This window comes from Dermochelys coriacea, chromosome 8, assembly GCF_009764565.3.
Source record: "Dermochelys coriacea isolate rDerCor1 chromosome 8, rDerCor1.pri.v4, whole genome shotgun sequence".
NCBI lineage: Eukaryota > Metazoa > Chordata > Testudines > Dermochelyidae > Dermochelys > Dermochelys coriacea.
Genome location: NC_050075.1, coordinates 36,364,122 through 36,385,843, shown reverse-complemented (window position 1 = coordinate 36,385,843; position 21,722 = coordinate 36,364,122). Strand labels below are relative to the sequence as shown.

The following is a 21,722-nucleotide window of genomic DNA, read 5'->3' as shown; positions in this document are numbered from 1 at the left end:
AAAGACTAACAGATTTTGTAAGCTTTTGTGGGTAAAAACCCCCACTTCTTCAGATGCAGATAATGACCTGTTAATACTGCTCTATATACTGTACACTGAAATGCAAGTACAATATTTATATTTTAATGGATTTATTTTATAATTACATGGTAAAATGAGAAAGCCAGCAATGTTTCCGTAATAGCGTGCTCTGACACTTTAGTATTTTTAAGTCTAAGTTTGTAAGCAAGTAGTTTTTCAGTGAGGTGAAACTTGGGGATATGCAAGACAAATCAGACTCCTGAAAGAGGTACAGTCATATGGAAAGGTTGAGAACCACTGGTTTAAGCCATTTTTGCCAACAAGGAAGTGTGTCCTTTTCCACTGAGCCAACCGACATTCTGTTTGCGATTGTGGGTCTAGTAGATTGTACACAAGGCTAAGAGACCTGGGTTCTGGTCCTGGTTCTGACACTGGCTTCCTGGGTAACCTCGGGTCACACTCAGTAAAGCTTGAAGCTCTGGCCCTCTGTGTGCTCTTCCAAGGTTGCAGAATTTGTAGGTAGCCTGGAATCCTTGTAGCAGCTCTTATGCCACTCCTCCTGTCAAATGTAGGGTGTCTGGCTGGTGGAGTGGGGCATGACCGTGGTTTTTCTATACCCAACTATTGACTGGTCCCCTGGAACTGCTGGCAGTTAGTGTAAGTGAGACCAGTTAGACCCAGGATTGGGGGACTGTACAGGTTTCTTAAAGCCAACCTTAGCCCCCACTCTGGTCCAGACAGAGGGTCTGCCCATCTCCTTTCTGCAGGACAGAGGGACAGTTCAGGTGCCAGGACAGTAGGCTGGGGTTTGATTTCTTTCTTTTTTGTCAGTTTTGAAATTTAATAATGAAAATCATTTGTTTTAAATTTCAGTGCACAAAAAAAGAACATTGCCATCAGTACATACTGCCCTGCCCGTCTCCACGGGCCTTGCTGAGCGCACACACACACACAAACACACACATACACATGCACATACAGACATGCATGCACACACAGACACACATGCGTGCACACAGATGCACACATGCACACATATAGATACACATGCACAGATACACACACACATGCATGCACAGACACACGCACATATGCACACACAGACACACGCAGATAAAGGCATGCACAAGTGCACACACACACACAGAACCACACATGCACACACTCACACACACAGACACATGCAGACACATGCACGCACATACAGACAAACACACATGCATAGACACACACATTCACAGACCCCCACACATGCATACCCATACAAATGCACAGACAGACACACACAGACCCCTCCACACACACACACAGAGATACATGCACATGCACACAGACCCTCCCACACAGACACACACACAGACACACAGATGCACACCCATACAAATACACACAGACCCCTGCACACACACGCACAGAGACACACACATACACACACACACAGTAGCTATACCAGGCTTATCAACTCCCATCAGATTTGTCCAAGGACTCATTTATCACAAGAAAGATGAAAGCTCCCTTACCTCGAATATTAGGTAATGCTCTTTCAGCCTATATTCTTCAGCCTCTTTTGACTTGAGGCTTTTCTCTACAGGATGTAATTTATGCTCTGTTAGTTCGTCTGCAATCTGCTTCATCTTATTTTCATGGGACCTCAGCTGTTCCTCCTGTGGGGAGAAGCAAGTCAACTGTTCAGATGTACTAATATGCAAAAACAAGGGCAATGCCAGATTGCAGACGTGGGATTCTTCTTTTCAAGGACGTGCAACATCCAGCTGGAGTTGGGAATGTGCTCAGTCCCGGAGCCAAATGAATGCATTCAATTCCCAAATTCACCTGAGAAGTAGCAGCCAAAATATGGGCTCCTGAGGATGATCAAAACCCATCGATCATTACTCTACCTGTTGTCATTAAACAACAGACTGGACTTCTACATAGAGTGCTTCCGCCGATGTGCATGGGCTGAAATTGTGGAAAAGCAGCATCGCTTGCCCCATAACCTCAGTTGTGCAGAACACAATGCCATCCACAAAAAGAAAAGGAGTACTTGTGGCACCTTAGAGACTAACAAATTTATTAGAGCATAAGCTTTCGTGAGCTACAGCTCACTTCTTCGAATGCATCCGATAGCTCACGAAAGCTTATGCTCTAATAAATTTGTTAGTCTCTAAGGTGCCACAAGTACTCCTTTTCTTTTTGCGAATACAGACTAACACAGCTGCTACTCTGAAAAATGCCATCCACAGCCTCAGAAACAACTCTGACATCATAATCAAAAAGGCTGACAAAGGAGGTGCTGTTGTCATCATGAATAGGTCGGAATATGAACAAGAGGCTGCTAGGCAGCTCTCCAACACCACTTTCTACAAGCCATTACCCTCTGATCCCACTGAGGGTTACCAAAAGAAACTACAGCATTTGCTCAAGAAACTCCCTGAAAAAGCACAAGAACAAATCCGCACAGACACACCCCTGGAACCCCGACCTGGGGTATTCTATCTGCTACCCAAGATCCATAAACCTGGAAATCCTGGATGCCCCATCATCTCAGGCATTGGCACCCTGACAGCAGGATTGTCTGGCTATGTAGACTCCCACCTCAGGCCCTACGCTACCAGCACTCCCAGCTATCTTCGAGACACCACTGATTTCCTGAAGAAACTACAATCCATCGGTGATCTTCTTGAAAACACCATCCTGGCCACTATGGATGTAGAAGCCCTCTACACCAACATTCCACACAAAGATGGACTACAAGCCATCAGGAACAGTATCCCCGATAATGTCACGGCAAACCTGGTGGCTGAACTTTGTGACTTTGTCCTCACCGATAACTATTTCACATTTGGAGACAATATATACCTTCAAATCAGCGGCACTGCTATGGGTACCCGCATGGCCCCAAAGTATGCCAACATTTTTATGGCTGACTTACAACAACGCTTCCTCAGCTCTCGTCCCCTAATGCCTCTACTCTATTTGCGCTACACTGATGACATCTTCATCATCTGGACCCATGGAAAAGAAGCCCTTGAGGAATTCCACCATGATTTCAACAATTTCCATCCCACCATCAACCTCAGCCTGGACCAGTCCACACAAGAGATCCACTTCTGGACACTACGGTGCTAATAAGCGATGGTCACATAAACATAACCCTCTATCGGAAATCTACTGACCGCTATTCCTACCTACATGCCTCCAGCTTTCATCCAGACCACACCACACGATCCGTTGTCTACAGCCAAGCTCTACGATACAACCACATTTCCTCCAACCCCTCAGACAGAGACAAACACCTACAAGATCTCTATCATGCATTCCTACAACTACAATACCCACCTGCTGAAGTGAAGAAACAGATTGACAGAGCCAGAAGAGTACCCAGAAGTCACCTACTACAGGACAGGCCCAACAAAGAAAATAACAGAATGCCACTAGCCATCACCTTCAGCCCCCAACTAAAACCTCTCCAACGCATCATCAAGGATCTACAACCTATCCTGAAAGACGACCCATCACTCTCACAGATCTTGGAAGACAGGCCAGTCCTTGCTTACAGACAGCCCCCCAATCTGAAGCAAATACTCACCAGCAACCACACACCACACAACAGAACCACTAACCCAGGAACCTATCCTTGCAACAAAGCCTGTTGCCAACTATGTCCACACATCTATTCAGAAGACACCATCATAGGGCCTAATCACATCCGCCACACTATCAGAGGCTCGTTCACCTGCGCATCTACCAATGTGATATATGCCATCATGTGCCAGCAATGCCCCTCTGCCATGTACATTGGCCAAACTGGACAGTCTCTACGTAAAAGAATGAATGGACACAAATCAGACGTCAAGAATTATAACATTCAAAAACCAGTTGGAGAACACTTGAATCTCTCTGGTCACTCAGTTACAGACCTAAGAGTGGCTATCCTTCAACAAAAAAGCTTCAGAAACAGACTCCAACGAGAGACTGCTGAATTGGAATTAATTTGCAAACTGGATACAATTAACTTATGCTTGAATAGAGACTGGGAGTGGATGGGTCATTACACAAAGTAAAACTATTTCCCCATGTTTATCCCCCCTAAGCCCCCACTGTTTCTCAGATGTTCTTGTCAACTGCTGGAAATGGCCCACCTTGATTATCACTACAAAAGATTCCCCCTCCCCCCCGCTCTCCTGCTGGTAATAGCTCACCTTAAGTGATCACTCTGGTTACAGTGTGGATGGTAACACCCATTGCTTCTTGTTCTCTATGTATATAAATCTCCCCACTGTATTTTCCACTGAATGCATCTGATGAAGTGAGCTGTAGCTCACAAAAGCTTATGCTCAAATAAATTTGTTAGTCTCTAAGGTGCCACAAGTACTCCTTTTCTTTTTACTCTACCTCTGTAATGCAAATGTGAACTGGGCCATGTCATTTAATACCTATCCAGAATGGACTGTGTTTCCTGAACTGAGGTCCAGCTCCTCAATGGGATTTAGGCTCCTGGCATCCATCAAGGAGCTGCCTCAGTGTCTTGCTTCTTCAGCAGAACTAGGCAGCCCCCTCTGAGCTGCAGGATATCTGACCTTGTGACATGGTATCCCATTGGCTAAAGGCGATATCCCCCTCCGCGGGGCTTACTCCTGTAGAGTCCAGGTTATAGCTCTCTCTCCTTGCTGCTGAGGTGTGTTTGTGTTGTATTCGCTGCTCACTATACAATGCTACAGTGTGTTTCGTATTCTCTGTAGAGCAGTGCCAGCTACATGATATCTGCTTCTTATAAAAGCCCATTTCAGAGCGCAGATACCTGCCCCGGGAGTAGCTGAGCATTTTCCAGCAGCACTGCCTCCCGGCATTGCCAGACCAATGCACCAGTTTACCCAGATCAGCTGCTCCACTTTCTCCCTGGGGCTCTAATCCCTGATGAGATGGGAGTTTGGAGCCGCCCCAGCTCCTTTGTGGGCTAGCGCTTGCAGCACTGAACAGGATCCTGCAGGCAGCAGTAATGTGCTGGATTCAGTTCAGGGAGGAAGATCACTGGTAAAGTCTGTGAGAGTTTAGTTACTCTGATTGGCACCATACCAGGAGCAAAGGCCCAGGAACCACAGGGATGGTTTTACAGAGCAGAAAGGCGGATGATGGCAATGAAGAGGGATGGTGGCTGCAGGCAGGACCAGGCTGCTAACAAGGGTCTGTGTCACTCTAGGCTAAGGCGGGCCGGAACACCCGTTCAAGTTCACAAAGGAATGGAGAGCTTTGGCATTTTGTTTTTGTTCTGCACTGGAACCAAACTGAGGCCTTTTGAAATTTTTCATGCAAAGACATGAGAGAGGCCCCAGAATGGCCAGCTGGTTTAGACATTCCTCAGGGAGCTGGGCAACTCATGTTGAAGGGCCTGTTCTGCCTGATCCCGAGCAGGGACTTGAACCTGCATTTCCTACATTCTAGCCACTGGCTAGAGTCAGCCCCATCTCTTGTTGTCTCTCCTTTTGGACCTATTCCACTTTGTATAGCTGATAAATATTCATTAGGACAGCAGAGACTGGCACCATAGCCCAATGATAAGGGAGCCAGCTGGGACGTGGTTCAAGTCCCTGCTCCAGAGCAGACAGCTGGGGGACATGAAGCTGGGTCTCTCCTATTGCAGGTGAGAGCCCTGACCACCAGGCTGTTCTGGGGTGGTGCCTCCATTTCTGAGAAACTTTCCCATTGCCCGCAGAAAGGTCTGGTGTCGGTGGCACTTTGCAACAAAAAATTCCTGACCACCTGGACTCTTGACACAATATTGCAGAAAGAGCACGATTCCGGATAGCCCGATGGGCACAGGGCAAGATGGAGCAGGACAGAACTAGACAGCAATGGCTACAGGATGCTAAGACTGGCTAGAGCTGAGCCCATAGACATGGGAGACAGGCTGATGCAGCATCAAGGCCCTGGCAGCAAATGATGTAAGAAAACAGCATGAATAGGGGCAACAAGAATTACTCTGAAATGGATCCTGGACATTACAGATGGAAAAACCCTGCTGTATCACCTTAGAACAAAATATGGCATCTGATTATTAAACTAGTTCTCAACGGGCACCTTTAAGTGCTGGTAACAATAATGTAGTCGGATATTGGCTCTATAAGATACTGACTTGAAAATTAAATGGGTCTATCTTTCAGATGCCATTCCCACAAGAGGCAGAGATGACTTCTGCATGCTGCATGGATTGCCAATCACAGGACAGCCAAGAAAGCTGCTTGAAAAGTAACCAGATAACCACTCCTGGCTGCACTTTACAAAAAAACTTACCAATTACTGGGCATTGAGGGCCCAATCTGGCTCCATTGAAATCCATGTGAGTTTCGCCATGGAGGTCAATGGGAACAGGGTTGTGCCCTTTTCCCCTGGAAATGGTGAGAAATTGGGAAATGCACTGAGCAATGGGCGACACACTCTCTGAGAAGGAAGGATTTGGGGGCCAGAACAGCCAGCCATGAAGCCAGCAGGTTGAGTGTTCTCCTTGAATATGGCCATGTGCACCAGTGGGCTAATGGGTCACCTTTTAGTAAAAACAGGATACTCTGCTACCAAAACACATGCCCTCTGGGTATCTTATTCCAGCTCTGGGGTGGAATAAAGTGTGCGATGCATGACTGGCTGAGCACATTGGCATACCCAGGTTTTCATGAGACCGTGCCCACTCTAACTATGTCCACTGCCCTTCCAGCCTCTATAGACTTAGGCAGGCACCTTTCAGTGTATGATCCAGCAGTGGCATATAGGTGCACACATTAGGAGCCAGGATCAGACCCCGTGATTTGCCATGGTGTGTGACTGGCCCTCAGTCTCAGCCCTGCAGATAGGTGGGTGTGACTCACAGGATAACAGTTATCTGTTAATCGCATGAAGGCTGGGAATGAATCTGAAACAAGCAGCAGATCTACCCTGGCCACATCCAAAAGCATACCCAGCAGCTCCCAGAATCTCATGCTTGGCACTGACCTGCTTTCCAGCCCTTCCCCCTCGCGCATGCATTACCTGGCACAGCTTAGTCATTGAAGATGGCAAGAGGGGACGGCAGAATTTCTTCATGGAGCATATGGCAGCTGGGAAGGCAGGGGCAGAGAAAATGGCAGCCACTAGGTTTATTCTCAGTATCCAGGAAAGCATTTCTTCTTTGCTTCTGTGACAGGGAGAGAGAGTTTGTTTCTGTCACTGCGCTCAGCCCTGCGTGCATTACGGTTGGTTCTAAGGCAGCCCGTTCTCATGCAGTCTTGCTTTGAAGCCCTGTTTTTCTGCGCACCTTGGATTTGTCAGGTTTGGAACTGAGCAAATTACCGGCTCATTGGAACTGGTTCCTTATTGTCTATGGGATTGTCAGTTACATTTCCCTTTCCCCCTATAAATTGTCCCAGTGAAAGCCACTAAAACTCTAGGTCTCTGCCTTCAGTTTGTCCACACAGATTGACCTACGCCATTCGGTTTTATCCCCAGGCCATGCAGCAATGCCAGCTTCCCATCTATGGGCTCTGCCCTGGTTCTGCACAGTCTGTCTCCTGGGCTGAAAGGGGAATTGAGTCTACGGTCCATTCAGTTCCTGGCTTTTCTGATGAGACAGCCAACAAAGGCATGGATCATTGCGGATTGTGGTGGGGATTTTGATGCTGTGGAATCCTGTTCACTACGGACTCATTCCGATCGAGCAGACAAGAAGATCTGTTGGTCTCAGCCCTGGTGATAGCTACCAACCTGGGTTAGATCCAGACAGATGGCCAAGGGGTGACAGACTCCATTTTCCTATTAGCAGTTGCCAGAGGCTTTAGTCACATAGAGCTTAGGAGAGGCAAAATCGCCACAGGATTTGAGCACCTACTGAAGGGTTAGAAACAAATAAGCACAGCCAGGAGTGTGAGCTCTGGCTTACCTGATCACCCACGGCTGGGCCAGTCCAGTGAGAAATACATTCCAGTTCCCTTCAAGTGAGGTCATGGAAGCAAGACAAATTTGTAACTGAATTGGGCCTTAAGCATGGAATGTCCTGCCAAGACATCCAAAAGCGCAAACCTAACAATGAGCTCTGCGGTGGACCCTGCCTCCTGCCAGGTGGGCATGCATCCCGGTGACTGTGTGCTGTCCATGGTAGCTGAGGGCAAAGCACAAGAGGGGCAGAGAAGTGCCCCACATCCCAGAGCCTTATCCCGAGCTGCAGTTCCCCAAGGCCTGATTCTGATCTCACTTGCACTGGTTTTGTGGTGCTGTAACTGCAATGGAAGTTATGCCTGATTTGCACTAGTGTAACAGAGATTGGAATCAGGCTCCTGAGTCTGCGCAACTGGGCCGGGACCTCTGGCTTCTGTTCTGACTGGAAATACACTGTAAACAGCCTGATTCTCCCAGGCCTTGATTCTCATCTCCCTTGCAGCAGTGTAAATCAGGAATAATGCCATGGAATTCAGTGGAGTTACCCCAGTGTAGAACCAAGTAAGTAATAACAGAATCAGGCATACAGCATTGTGGCCCTTTGCCTTTTGGTCCTGAAAGGAACCAGCAAGTGCGAAGGCTGGAGAAAATGGCCCCCCTACACAAATGGAAACAAGACCAGAATAATGAACTGACAAGGAGTTGGGGCCTAGTCAATAGCCCTGCATGTGACTGTGGGCTCAGCACAGGCCTCACCATATCTGGGAACTGATAAGCCCAATGACTGGAGTCAGGGACTCATGTCCTACAAATCTAGGGCTAGATCTTTCCTGAGCTCCTTACTCTTCTTCTGCTCAGTCCTTAGGTGGCTAAACCCCATCTGAAGTCAGTGGAATGGTCCTTAAGTCAGGGTTGAGGAACAGCTGAGTAAAGAGCTCAGGGTCTGACTCCTACACATCAAGGATTGTCCATTACTTTGCACCATCATTTTTCCCTGTGTAAGGTGATTTAAAACACGACCATTCAATTTGATCCCTTAGTACACCCCCAAAAACTGCTGGTTCCCAGAAACCAGCCTTGAGCCCCAGCTTGGTATTGTTCACATAAGGAATAAAATCAACCAAATGGGATTGCATCCGATGAAGTGAGCTGTAGCTCACGAAAGCTTATGCTCTAATAAATTTGTTAGTCTCTAAGGTGCCACAAGTACTCCTTTTCTTTTAACCAAATGGGAGTCACCTGGACTGCGCTACGGTACTCACGGAGCTTGGAAGAGAAAAACTCTCCAGTCGGCTGTCTTCAGCTTGAGCACGTTGGATTTTTTGCTGTAGTCAGAGGCTTTGGTGGCTAAGGCATGGTGAACTCGTATGGCGTTTTTCAGATCCACTTCAGAGAGATCTTTGTCGGGTTTATATTCATCCTGTCACAAAGGAGCATTCATAGGATAATGACAACGCTGGCATCTGTAGGTTTCCTTAACAAACCTGCCCTTTTCTCTATCCTGTGCCGTACTGACAGATTATCGAGACCAGGAAAAGGCTCCCCTCTTCAGTAAGTGCTAGGGGTGATAATGCTAATAATTAACAAAATTCTGGCACCTTCTTCCATCATTACATTCACCAGGAAAATGTCAGGTGCCACATACCCACAGCCTGTCAGAGAACGGACAATATGGAGTTACATCCTGAAATCTTTACTCACATGAGTAAAGCCCCTTGAAAGTGAATGGAACTCATTTTCAGCAGCTGTAAATTGGCTTCAGCCCATGGGCTTCTGGAGCTACATTGATTTACATCGACAGAGAAGATCTGGCCCAATGGCTTATGCTTTCCCTTGCAATAGGAGGAAGCATAGTATTAACCATTTGGAGCTGAAGGAGCTCTCCATTCAGATGTACATTGAGAGTCCCTGCACTAAGTTCAAACACAACCCAAGAAAGCTGACTGGCGGTCAGGTTTGAATTGCTTACCCTACCCTCTGTGTCTTGCAGCTCTCTAAATATTAGCTCCAAGATGTTCATGCCATTTTACTTGGCATGTTCCTTTGTAATCCAATACAGGAGCCCTGGCAAATTGCAACAAGGTCATTGTACTCACTTGGGGCTCAGAGAGTTTTCCCAAATGCAGGCGATTTCAAACTAATGAAAATAATCATAATAAATAATTAATAAATCCGCATTGCTGTTGCCACTTTTGTCCTCAGATCACACAGTGCCTTACAAAGATGAGAAATTAACCCCTGTGCATTTAAATTCCCCTTCAGTCCTCAAAATAAGGCGTATATGGACCTTAAGCGGTGCTGCTTGCCCTCTGCACAGGGATGAATTTCACCCTTTAATGCATTAAGTCCCACTCACAGTGCAGCCCCTTTAGACCACAGCTGTGCACGGCAACACTGTACAGCTGTTTAGGACAGGAAGTGAGGAAGTAAACCGTATCCAACCGAAGCTGCCGGGAGTGTTTGGGAGGAAGAATGTAGTTACCTTGGCCAGAGTGTGGTAACCCCACTGTTCTTATGAGAACAGCCAGGAGATCTTGGATGACAGAGGAAGGGATCTCAGTTTTATGGCTCAACAAGAGATGATACCTCCAGCAGCACCGAGTCCCCAGCACTTTGCTGGGGCACTGAATAAGAAAGAAAGGAGCCACCTAATGAGTCAGCAGCACCTACAGCAGTGGTGCCCAAACTTTTCCTGTCACCCCTCCCCCATACCAGTAATGGACTCTGTCCATGCCCCCTCATTACTGCACAGTTGGCTCAGAAGGTGGAGCCGGGGCGGAACTGGGGATGTGGAGGAGTTGGGGCTAGAGGCAGAGTGGTCCTCGGGGCGTAGTGGGAATGAGAGCAGAGTTGGGCTGGAGGTGGAGCAGTGCTGCGGCTGGGGCCAGAGGTGGAACTGTGGTGGAGTGGTGCTGCGGCTGGGGCCAGAGTGTGGAGGGTGGAGTGCAGCTGCAGATGGGGCTGGAGCAGGGCTGGGTGGCGGAGTGGGGCTGGGTGGCGCTCCCTCCCTGCCCCCTGGGGCTGGCCTAGGCCCTGCCGTGTGCCCCCCAGAACGTTCCTTCTTGCCCCCTGGGGGGCATGCCCCACAGTTTGAGGCCCACTGACCTACAGTATGATGTGCTCTTTACAGGTCTCCTATCTAAATACAGATCAAATCCACTTAGCTTGTGAGTGCTCATGGAATCACACACCGGGGTGTGGTTACAGGGAAGCTAAGGGGATGTCTCCACTGCAGTTAGACACCTGTAGCTGGCCTGTGCCAGCTGACTTGGGCTCGCTGGCCTCAGGCTAAGGGGCTATTTAATTCCAGTATAGACGTTCAGGCTTGTCCTGCAGCCCCAACTTTGGGACCCTTCCACCTCACAGGGTCCTAGAGCCCAGGCTCCAGTCTGAACCCACATCTAAACCGCAATTAAACAGCCCCACAGCCTGAACCTGAGTCAGCTGGCATGGGCCAGCTGCGGGTTTTTAATTACAGTGTAGACTTACCCTGTGAGCGAACAGGAAACACAGACAGGCAAAAGGCAACATAAAGGGACAAAGGCTCAGATCCTCAGAAGCATTTAGATGCCTGTCTCCCATTGATTTCCAAAGAATAAACATCTGCTGAGTAGAGACATAAAGCTGATGGGTAATTTCCAACACTTAAAAACTCATTTTCAGTCTGTGTTAAACTATGGCTGTGAAACATGGACATTCAAACAATTGATAATAATGAAATTACAATCCTTCCAGCTGTGGTGTTATAGACCGTGGACAGACCATGTCACCAAGGGAAAAGTATTGGAGATTACTGGAATTCAGCAAATGCTTGTCAGAGATCTTGTGAAAAGAAAAGTTCAGTGCACAGGGCACATTTTAAGGGGTTCGGTGGGCAATATGTGCTGAAGGGGCACTGGTGGCAGAAGAACAGGGGGCAGTAAAAGGAGATCTTGGATGGACAATGTGGTATACTGGGTGGATCAAATGGACCATTCATCCACAAGGAAATTGGCAGAGGATTGCACAGAATGGGCTGCCATGGTTGTGACCCACTGCTACAAGGAGATGCCACACAAGAAGAACTCCCATTGGTTTCAGCAGGAGCTATATGCCTTTGAGGAGCCAGGCCTATGCACTGGGGAAGTCTAGTAAAACACTGAGATTAGTTACCAGAGGAGGGGATGATGCAAAGGGAGGATGGTGTGCATACAGCTGGCTTGGTGGGCCATATGCCCTCTTCTTTAGGTGCCTCTCTCCTCTTCCGATAACAATGCCTTTGAGTAAAAGCACTACAACCTGCTGGTTTTGCCATCACACAGTTGCTGTAAATGGACATAGCTCAGTAAAGGCATTATTAAAAACTTGGCTTTGGGCACCAAGCCTGAAAATGCTTTCCACACGTGCTTACCATTAAGTGCCCCTGATGCCGGGGCACTGCTCCTGTGCTGAGAGTTGGGGGCAGATGTATCCATGGCCAGGTTCAGGCCTTAGCTGGAAAAGGGGCTGCCAAGGCTCCATTGGTGGTTTCCATCTTGTAGTGTTTAAGGCCAGAAGGGACCCCCAGATCAGCTAGTCTGACCTCCTGTAGATCACAGGGCTCTAAAGACCACCCCCCAGAACAAGCTAACGATCAAATTGAAAGCACAGTATCTCCGCCCTCAGGAGACTAAACTATTGTGCACCACAAGCAGAGAACAGGAGGGACCAAGGTGCACCAATGTGCGAGGCTCCCTGCAATGGGAATGCAAAGGGAATTGATTAAGTGAGATATAATCTATATGATCCTGGCAAGTGACCCAGAGGCCCCATCTCTAGTGTCTCAAGGTGACTCTCACAACACATCACATTAGAGGCCAAAATATATTTTTCCCTAGCTCCTAGTGCTACCTATTCACCAAAGGATGAAAAAATCATTCTGTGTTTTCTCTGCCACTGACATCATTGCCATTCTGTGCTCAGAACCCAGCTGCTCTCCTATACCTGCAGTGGCTTTGCAGGGCTAACAGGAGTACCAGCATCTTTGTGCTTGGGAAGTAGCAGCAGTGCCAGACAGTGAGCAGATGCCAGATGTTGAGTGAGCAGGATCCATTAATACAGAGCTGTGTTTCTGACTGTAGAAGTGCCTGAAAGCAGCTTTTCTGAAGCAGTCAGCACAAAAATATCTGGTTTGAAATGCCGCTACGTGTATGAGCACATACACCACCAGGCCTCGTGTGATGAGATGCTAAAAGGAACCATGCCAAGAAAAGTCTGGCAGCAAATTCCTACCTTGAGGTGGCTGACTCCTTAAAGGTGAACAGCAAAGAAAATCTCAGTAGTGCATCACCTTGAGGCAGAAGGAGGTGGGGACCTGGCTGCATACTGCTGAATGGGATGCAATTTTGAGGGGCTTTTCCCTACAGTGGTGACTTAGTGTATGGCAATTTGATTTTCCTAAAGAATTCTAACATCACAGCATATCATGGGGCTGGTTTAAAATGATTGCGTTTTTTTCCACCCTAGAGATGCTGAAATCTCATGTAACAAACCATGTAACAAACCATGGCCATATCCATACAGAGCTGTGGTTGACAAAAGGAATTGAATCCAGAACCCACAGCACTGAAAAGGCCAGTGACTATGGTCTGAGCTAAAAGAGCACAGGTTTGCTCATAAATACATTGTATTTTGTTATAGGAAGGGATACAGCTGATAAGGAACTGTCACTATGATTTTCCAATGGAAAATGCGGTGTCTCCAAAATTGAATTTTTTTGTGGGAAATTTTGCTGAATTCCATGGGAAGTTTTGCTGAAAATTTTCCATTTTCTGTCAGGAAAATCTAAATGAAATATTTTGTTTAGTGTCAGTTTGACCTGAATTGGAATATTTTTAAATGAATTTAACCAGAAAGGCTTCCTTTCAAATTAGATACTACAACTTTCAAATACTATGGTAATAAGCATGGTATAAGAACCTGCATAGAATAGAAATCAGTTTAAAAAAATTAAACTGCTTTTCTCTAGTGCATTGCTTTATGGGAGTTGTCATTTGGGCCCCCATTGTCTCTGATGAGCAAGGCTGCCGGGAAGATTACGCCTCCCACAACGCAATGTGGACCCAACTGCTCAGTTGGCCAGACAGACAACCAGAGTGAGACATGACCACACACAAGGCCAATGTACTATATAAGAAAAGGAGTACTTGTGGCACCTTAGAGACTAACAAATTTATTTGAGCATAAGCTTTCGTGAGCTACAGCTCACTTCATAGAGACTAACAAATTTATCTGAGCATAAGCTTTCGTAAGCTACAGCTCACTTCATCGATGAAGTGAGCTGTAGCTCACGAAAGCTTATGCTCAAATAAATTTGTTAGTCTCTAAGGTGCCACAAGTACTCCTTTTCTTTTTTGCGAATACAGACTAACACAGCTGCTACTCTGAAATCAATGTACTATATATACATTTCCAAGAACTTCAAAAGGTCCAGGGAGCGACCCAAGTGTTCAGATGCTTCTCCAATACTTTAAACCTTTTGGGTCTGCAAAACTGGGTTGGGAATCTCACAAGAGCAGGATCTCTAGTGAGATTTCCAGTAGGTCCGGAAATATGGCAAGAATAACTTCTTTGGTAGTATATTGACACATCTGCTTCCAGTCCCTGCAGAGACAAGTGACAATGAAATTACAGTGTGGGGGGGCACGGAAGGGGGGCGGAAAGTCAAAGTGATAATCTTACAATGAAAGTGCGACTCTGTTCTGAAAAGGGACTGTAACGTGAATGTCATTGGCTTCCACATTTATTGTCCCTTGCTGATTTCAGCATCAGATGTGCTTACTTCATAAGTCAAAAGATAGTTTTTCCGACTGCTGGCCCTTGGGTTTGAGTGTCAAGCTAGGTCAATTCTGGCTTGTGCATCATCATCGATGGTAAGTTCTGCATTTAGAAAGTTAGGGCCAGATCGTGCCAAGTATTAGCTCTTTGGGGCCACTCTTTGTTATACGTGTGTAGGGCAGCTAGTACAACAGGACCCTGATCCCTGACTGGGATACATAGATGCTATCACAACAATAATAATAATTGATAATAATGGAGTCCCACTGAAGTCATAGGGTCTCGATGTAACCCTAAATATACACATAGTTATATGTCTTTGTAAGACTGGCTAAGTAATAGACAATTTTGTCAGTGATGCATGAGGGAGACTAGAGTGCAGCTCTGGGTCTCCCATAGCTCTTCTGGCTCTATACAACGAAGAGGAGTAATGTGCAATACAGGTTTATTTATAGAGAGCAAATCTGACTCAGCATAAATCGGACAAGGTTTGTAAAATGCCATGTTCACACAGACACTGAGTAGAGTTGGACTACATGATAATCCTGATTCACCAAACCCCTACGCTTCTGTTTGACCTTAAACACAAATGCAATCCCATCCCAAAAAAGAAAAGGAGTACTTGTGGCACCTTAGAGACTAATATAAATAAATTTGTTAGTCTCTAAGGTGCCACAAGTACTCCTTTTCTTTTTTGCGAATACAGACTAACATGGCTGTTACTCTGAATCCCATCCCAGTTCAACAAAGCACTTAAGCCCTGATCCAAAGTCCACTGAAATCAATGGAAAGAATAACAAATTTATTAGAGCATAAGCTTTCGTGAGCTACAGCTCACTTCATCGGATGCATTTGGTGGAAAAACAGAGGGGAGATTTATATACACACACAGAGAACATGAAACAATGGGTTTATCATACACACTGTAAGGAGAGTGATCACTTAAGATAAGCCATCACCAGCAGCAGGGGGCGGGGGAAAGGAGGAAAACCTTTCATGGTGACAAGCAAGGTAGGCTAATTCCAGCAGTTAACAAGAATATCTGAGGAACAGTGGCGGGTGGGGTGGGGGGGGAGAAATAACATGGGGAAATAGTTTTACTTTGTGTAATGACTCATCCATTCCCAGTCTCTATTCAAGCCTAAGTTAATTGTATCCAGTTTGCAAATTAATTCCAACACTACAAAAAGAAGGATTCTGGGTGGACTCCTCCTGAAGGTCGAAACAGCAGCCTGGACTTCTACATAGAGTGCTTCCGCCGACGTGCACGAGCTGAAATTGTGGAAAACAGCATTGCTTACCCCATAACCTCAGCCATGCAGAACACAGTGCCATCCACAGCCTCAGAAACAACTCTGACATCATAATCAAAAAGGCTGACAAAGGAGGTGCTGTCGTCATCATGAATAGGTCGGAGTATGAACAAGAGGCTACTAGGCAGCTCTCCAACACCACTTTCTACAAGCCATTACCCTCTGATCCCACTGAGAGTTACCAAAAGAAACTACAGCATTTGCTCAAGAAACTCCCTGAAAAAGCACAAGAACAAATCCGCACAGACACACCCCTAGAACCCCGACCTGGGGTATTCTATCTGCTACCCAAGATCCATAAACCTGGAAATCCTGGATGCCCCATCATCTCAGGCATTGGCACCCTGACAGCAGGATTGTCTGGCTCTGTAGACTCCCTCCTCAGGCCCTACGTTACCAGCACTCCCAGCTATCTTCGAGACACCACTGACTTCCTGAGGAAACTACAGTCCATTGGTGATCTTCCTAAAAACACCATCCTAGCCACTATGGATGTAGAAGCCCGCTCTACACCAACATTCCACACAAAGATGGACAACAAGCCGTCAGGAACAGTATCCCCGATAATGTCACGGCTAACCTGGTGGCTGAACTTTGTGACTTTGTCCTCACCCGTAAGTATTTCACATTTGGGGACAATGTATACCTTCAAATCAGCAGTACTGCGATGGGTACCCGCATGGCCCCACAGTATGCCAACATTTTTATGGCTGACTTACAACGCTTCCTCAGCTCTCGTCCCCTAATGCCCCTACTCTACTTGCGCTACATTGATGACATCTTCATTATCTGGACCCATGGAAAAGAAGCCCTTGAGGAATTCCACCAGGATTTCAACAATTTCCATCCCACCATCAACCTCAGCCTGGACCAGTCCACACAAGAGATCCACTTCCTGGACACTACGGTGCTAATAAGCGATGGTCACATAAACACCACCCTATATCGGAAACCTACTGACCGCTATTCCTACCTACATGCCTCTAGCTTTCATCCAGATCATACCACTCAATCCATTGTCTACAGCCAAGCTCTACAATATAACCGCATTTGCTTCAACCCCTCAGACAGAGACAAACACCTACAAGATTTCTATCATGCATTCCTACAACTACAATACCCACCTGCTGAAGTGAAGAAACAGATTGACAGAGCCAGAAGAGTACCCAGAAGTCACCTACTACAGGACAGGCCCAACAAAGAAAATAACAGAACGCCACTAGCCATCACCTTCAGCCCCCAACTAAAACCTCTCCAACGCATCATCAAGGATCTACAACCTATCCTGAAGGACGACCCATCACTCTCACAGATCTTGGGAGACAGGCCAGTCCTTGCTTACAGACAGTCCCCCAATCTGAAGCAAATACTCACCAGCAACCACACACCACACAACAGAACCACTAACCCAGGAACCTATCCTTGCAACAAAGCCCGTTGCCAACTCTGTCCACATATCTATTCAGGGGATACCATCATAGGGCCTAATCACATCAGCCACACTATCAGAGGCTCGTTCACCTGCGCATCTACCAATGTGATATATGCCATCATGTGCCAGCAATGCCCCTCTGCCATGTACATTGGCCAAACTGGACAGTCTCTACGTAAAAGAATGAATGGACACAAATCAGACGTCAAGAATTATAACATTCAAAAACCAGTTGGAGAACACTTCAATCTCTCTGGTCACTCAGTTACAGACCTAAGAGTGGCTATCCTTCAACAAAAAAGCTTCAGAAACAGACTCCAACGAGAGACTGCTGAATTGGAATTAATTTGCAAACTGGATACAATTAACTTAGGCTTGAATAGAGACTGGAAATGGATGAGTCATTACACAAAGTAAAGCTATTTCCCCATGTTATTTCTCGCCCCCCACCCCACCCCCCACTGTTCTTCTGATATTCTTGTTAACTGCTGGAATTAGCCTACCTTGCTTGTCACCATGAAAGGTTTTCCTCCTTTGCCCCCCCTGCTGCTGGTGATGGCTTATCTTAAGTGATCACTCTCCTTACAGTGTGTATGATAAACCCATTGTTTCATGTTCTCTGTGTGCGTATATAAATCTCCCCTCTGTTTTTTCCACCAAATGCATCCGATGAAGTGAGCTGTAGCTCATGAAAGCTTATGCTCTAATAAATTTGTTAGTCTCTAAGGTGCCACAAGTACTCCTTTTCTTTTTGCGAATACAGACTAACACGGCTGCTACTATGAAACCAATGGAAAGACTGTCATTGACATCAATGAATTCAGGCCCTTAATACCATTTTGAACTTGGATTTAAGGTTAAACACGTGCTTAATCGCTTTGCTGAATTGAGGCCTGTAAATCCAAAAATTTAGTAGCAATCTCACTCAGTAAAAGATTTAAGGGTGGCAATTTTGCAACAGAAAAGCTTTAAAAACAGACTCCAAGGAGAAACTGCTGAGCTTGAATTAATATGCCGACTAGATACCATTAACTTGGGTTTGAATAGAGACTGGGAGTGGCTGGGTCATTACACATATTGAATCTATTTCCCTATGTTAAGTATCCTCACGTGTTCTTGTCAACTGTCTAAATGGACCGTCTTGATTATCACTAAAAAAGTTTTTTTCCCCTGCAGATAATAGCTCATCTCAACTAATTAGCCTCTCACAGTTTGTATGGTAATTTCCTACTTAGCTGTATGTGTATATATATATATCTTACTATATGTTCCATTCTATGCATCCGATGAAGTGGGCTGTAGCCCATGAAAGCTTATGCTCTAATAACTTTGTTAGTCTCTACGGTGCCACAAGTACGCCTGTTCTTTTTTCAATCAGTGTTTTTATTTAAATTTCAGTGAAAACTGATTGATATTCATTCAAGAACCATTCCTTGCAGCCTTTGGAGGAGTTTCACACAAACATTCGTGTTGGTTGGTGCATCATCATCAGCGTTGTTGTTGTAGCTGTGGGTAGCACCTTTTTCTTGCAATTTCATACCTCCCTTTTTGCACTTGTCCTTTAGTTACAATTTCCAGCAATACAGCCAATCTTACACTGCAAGCAAGCTGAAATGCCAGTATTTTTCACTTACAAAATGACCTAGTTTTTGTTGGAAACTGGCTTTTTCCTTAATGAAAAATAGGCCAAGTGTTGGTGAGAATATCTCTGAATTTCAGCAACCTTTTCTGTTAGAATGGGGTCACTTTCAAGTTTGAAATGCCCCCAAACGATTGAATGATAAGGAGTTTATTTCATTTTATCCTAAATATTTTATGAGCCTTTATTTCGTGGGAATGAGCTTCGGGGTATCTCGTAGTTTATCTCATCCACTTTCCCTTTCCCTTTCCCTATTCTATTCAGAAATATTAAAATGCTTTAGAAAGACAAGGTGGGTGCGGTAATACCTGTAATTGGACTAAATTCTGTTGGTGAAAGATTCAGGCTTACCCAGAATTATTCTTCAGCTCTGTGTAAGCTCAAAAACTTGTCTCTCTCTCACCAACAGAACTTGGTCCAATAAAAGCTATTACCTCACCCACCTTGCCCCCCTAATATCCTGGGAATAACACAGCTACAACAACTCATTGTCTCACATTCTCTGCCGTGCCCAGTTTCTGCTGGGTGTAGCTGAGGACGCTGCTGGGACCATCGGGGAATCAGCCAGCCATTCCCCTTTGCCTGGTACGCTCCCTACAGCAACTCCACATCTGCTGGGACTCCAACACAGGAATCCCTAATTTGGAAGCTTTTTGGTCCCTTTGCTCCATCTGAGGAGCTGGATAGGAGGAGAGAATCAGGCCTGTTGAGCCTGATTCCGCTCTCTCACACAGTGATGAAAGTCAGGAATAACTCCAGTGTGAGGCCAGAATCAGGTGGTGTTACTATGGAGATGTAGCTCAGAGAGAAAAGGGACAAGAGCTTCTCATGATCCAATCTGCTGATGGGGTGTGGATAGGCTTCCCACTGACTAAGGCTCTGAGGGTACGTCTACACAGCAACCACCCCCACCCCAGCAGCAAGTCTCAGAGTCCAGGTCAACTAACTTGGGCTCATGCTGCAGGGCTAAAAATAGCACATAGACATTTGGGCTCGGGCTGAGCCTGCGGGATCCTCCCCACTTGCCCGGTTCTCAGAACCTGGACTCTCTCATCTCTCCTCACAAGCCCGAGTCAGTTGTTGGAGGAGCTGAGACTAGCTGCCATGGCTCCGTTTTCACCGTGTAGACATACCCACCCAGCGGCTCATCTCTGCCCTCGCTCTCCCATGCTGGGAACAGAATTCGTGCCTCCTGAGCTAGGTTTCCTGAAGTAATGCCCAGCCTGATGATTCTGTGGCTTAGAGGAGTTTTACTTACCCTCCAGCCTGCTCTCACCCTTTTACAAGGAGTTTGAAAACTCGCCCTTTTAAACATGCTCAGTACTGTATTTGCGCAAGGGAATGCCTCTGTAACCTGACTGCCCACCTGTACAGGCATCGGTCAATTACCGAGGGAGTACCCCCTCTCCTGCCTAGGCCAGATCACCAGATCCACTATCAGGAGGAAGGGCTGCAGGATCAGGCCCTCTGGATGGTCCCCAAACAAGCAGCTCTTCAAAGCAGTCCTACATAATAACACTTAGCTCTTCACACACAGCCATTAATCCTCTCAACACCCATGTGAGTGAGGTAATTATGGCTTACTATCCCCATTTTACAGCGATGAAATTACTTGCCAAAGGCCATACAGTGAGTCAGCAGCAGGGCAAAGATTAGAGCTCAGGAGCTCTCCGCTTGTTCCTCAAGACCCACTAAAGGATCAAGAAATTGCTTCTCCAAACTATGCTCGGACATGCCAATCCAGCAATTAACAGGAGGGAGTCAACAACATGTGCTATCACTGAACCATTAGGTCTATCTATCTATGTATCTATCTATCAAAGACAAGGTGCAGGAGGTAATCTCTTTGATTAGATCAAGTTCTCGTGGTGAAAGAGACAAGCTTTTGAATGGCACATAGTTCTTCAGGTCTGGGGTAGCTCAAAAGCATGTCTCTTCCATCCACAGAAGCTGATCCTATAAAAGAGATTACCTCACCTCCTTGGCTTTCTCCTACATTGTGACCAACATGGTGACAACAACTCTGAAAACAACAATGGAGGGTGTGTCTCTCATTACCATACTAACTGCACACCATGGTCCAATGGGACTCTCTGTTCTTAGTACCTTATATGCAGGACCAGATCCCTGCTCCCTGGCCCAGCCCCTTTGGGCTGCGAGAGTGGAGTGAGCAGCTGGGGCTTGTCATTGTATAAGGAAATCCCTGGATGACGTAGAGTCAGCTACATTGGCTTTGTCCCACCTCTTTCTGGCTCCCCTCCTTTGCTGGTGGTATGATGGGGCATGGCTGGACCACCTGACATGCCAGTGATCCAGGACCACTGGAAAGGCCCTTCGGTTTCCATTGCAGCTGGTGTAAGTTAGAGCCACCCTGAGGCTGCTCTAACTTATGTCCCAAGATCAGGGGAGAGTGGAGAATGCTCTAAACCTGTTGCCATCTTCACTGCTGGGTCCTGCATTGAGTGTAGATGGCTAGATGCGGCCCTAAAGGTCCAGTTTTGTCCCTGACTGTGCATACACAGCTCCCCACTGCCTCTCCTGACAGCTAGTCTGGTGTTGCTGAGGGCAGAATCTGTGTTCCTTATTGTCATCATGGTCTGGAGGCTGGTAATATCCTCTT

The 21,722-nt window shown here is 46.5% G+C and overlaps 1 protein-coding gene across 1 annotated transcript in view; it reads right to left on the bottom strand.

Moving 5' to 3' along the window:
* Nucleotides 1–21,722, bottom strand: part of PSD2 (pleckstrin and Sec7 domain containing 2) — a 136,012-nt gene that overhangs the window by 2,868 nt on the left and 111,422 nt on the right. The window contains exons 12-14 of the mRNA XM_038414950.2: nt 9,186–9,343; nt 7,042–7,186; nt 1,542–1,685 (exon numbers count right to left, since the gene is read on the bottom strand). Of these exons, the coding sequence (XP_038270878.1) occupies nt 1,542–1,685; nt 7,042–7,186; nt 9,186–9,343 (447 nt within the window). The remainder of the gene's footprint in view (nt 1–1,541; nt 1,686–7,041; nt 7,187–9,185; nt 9,344–21,722) is intronic.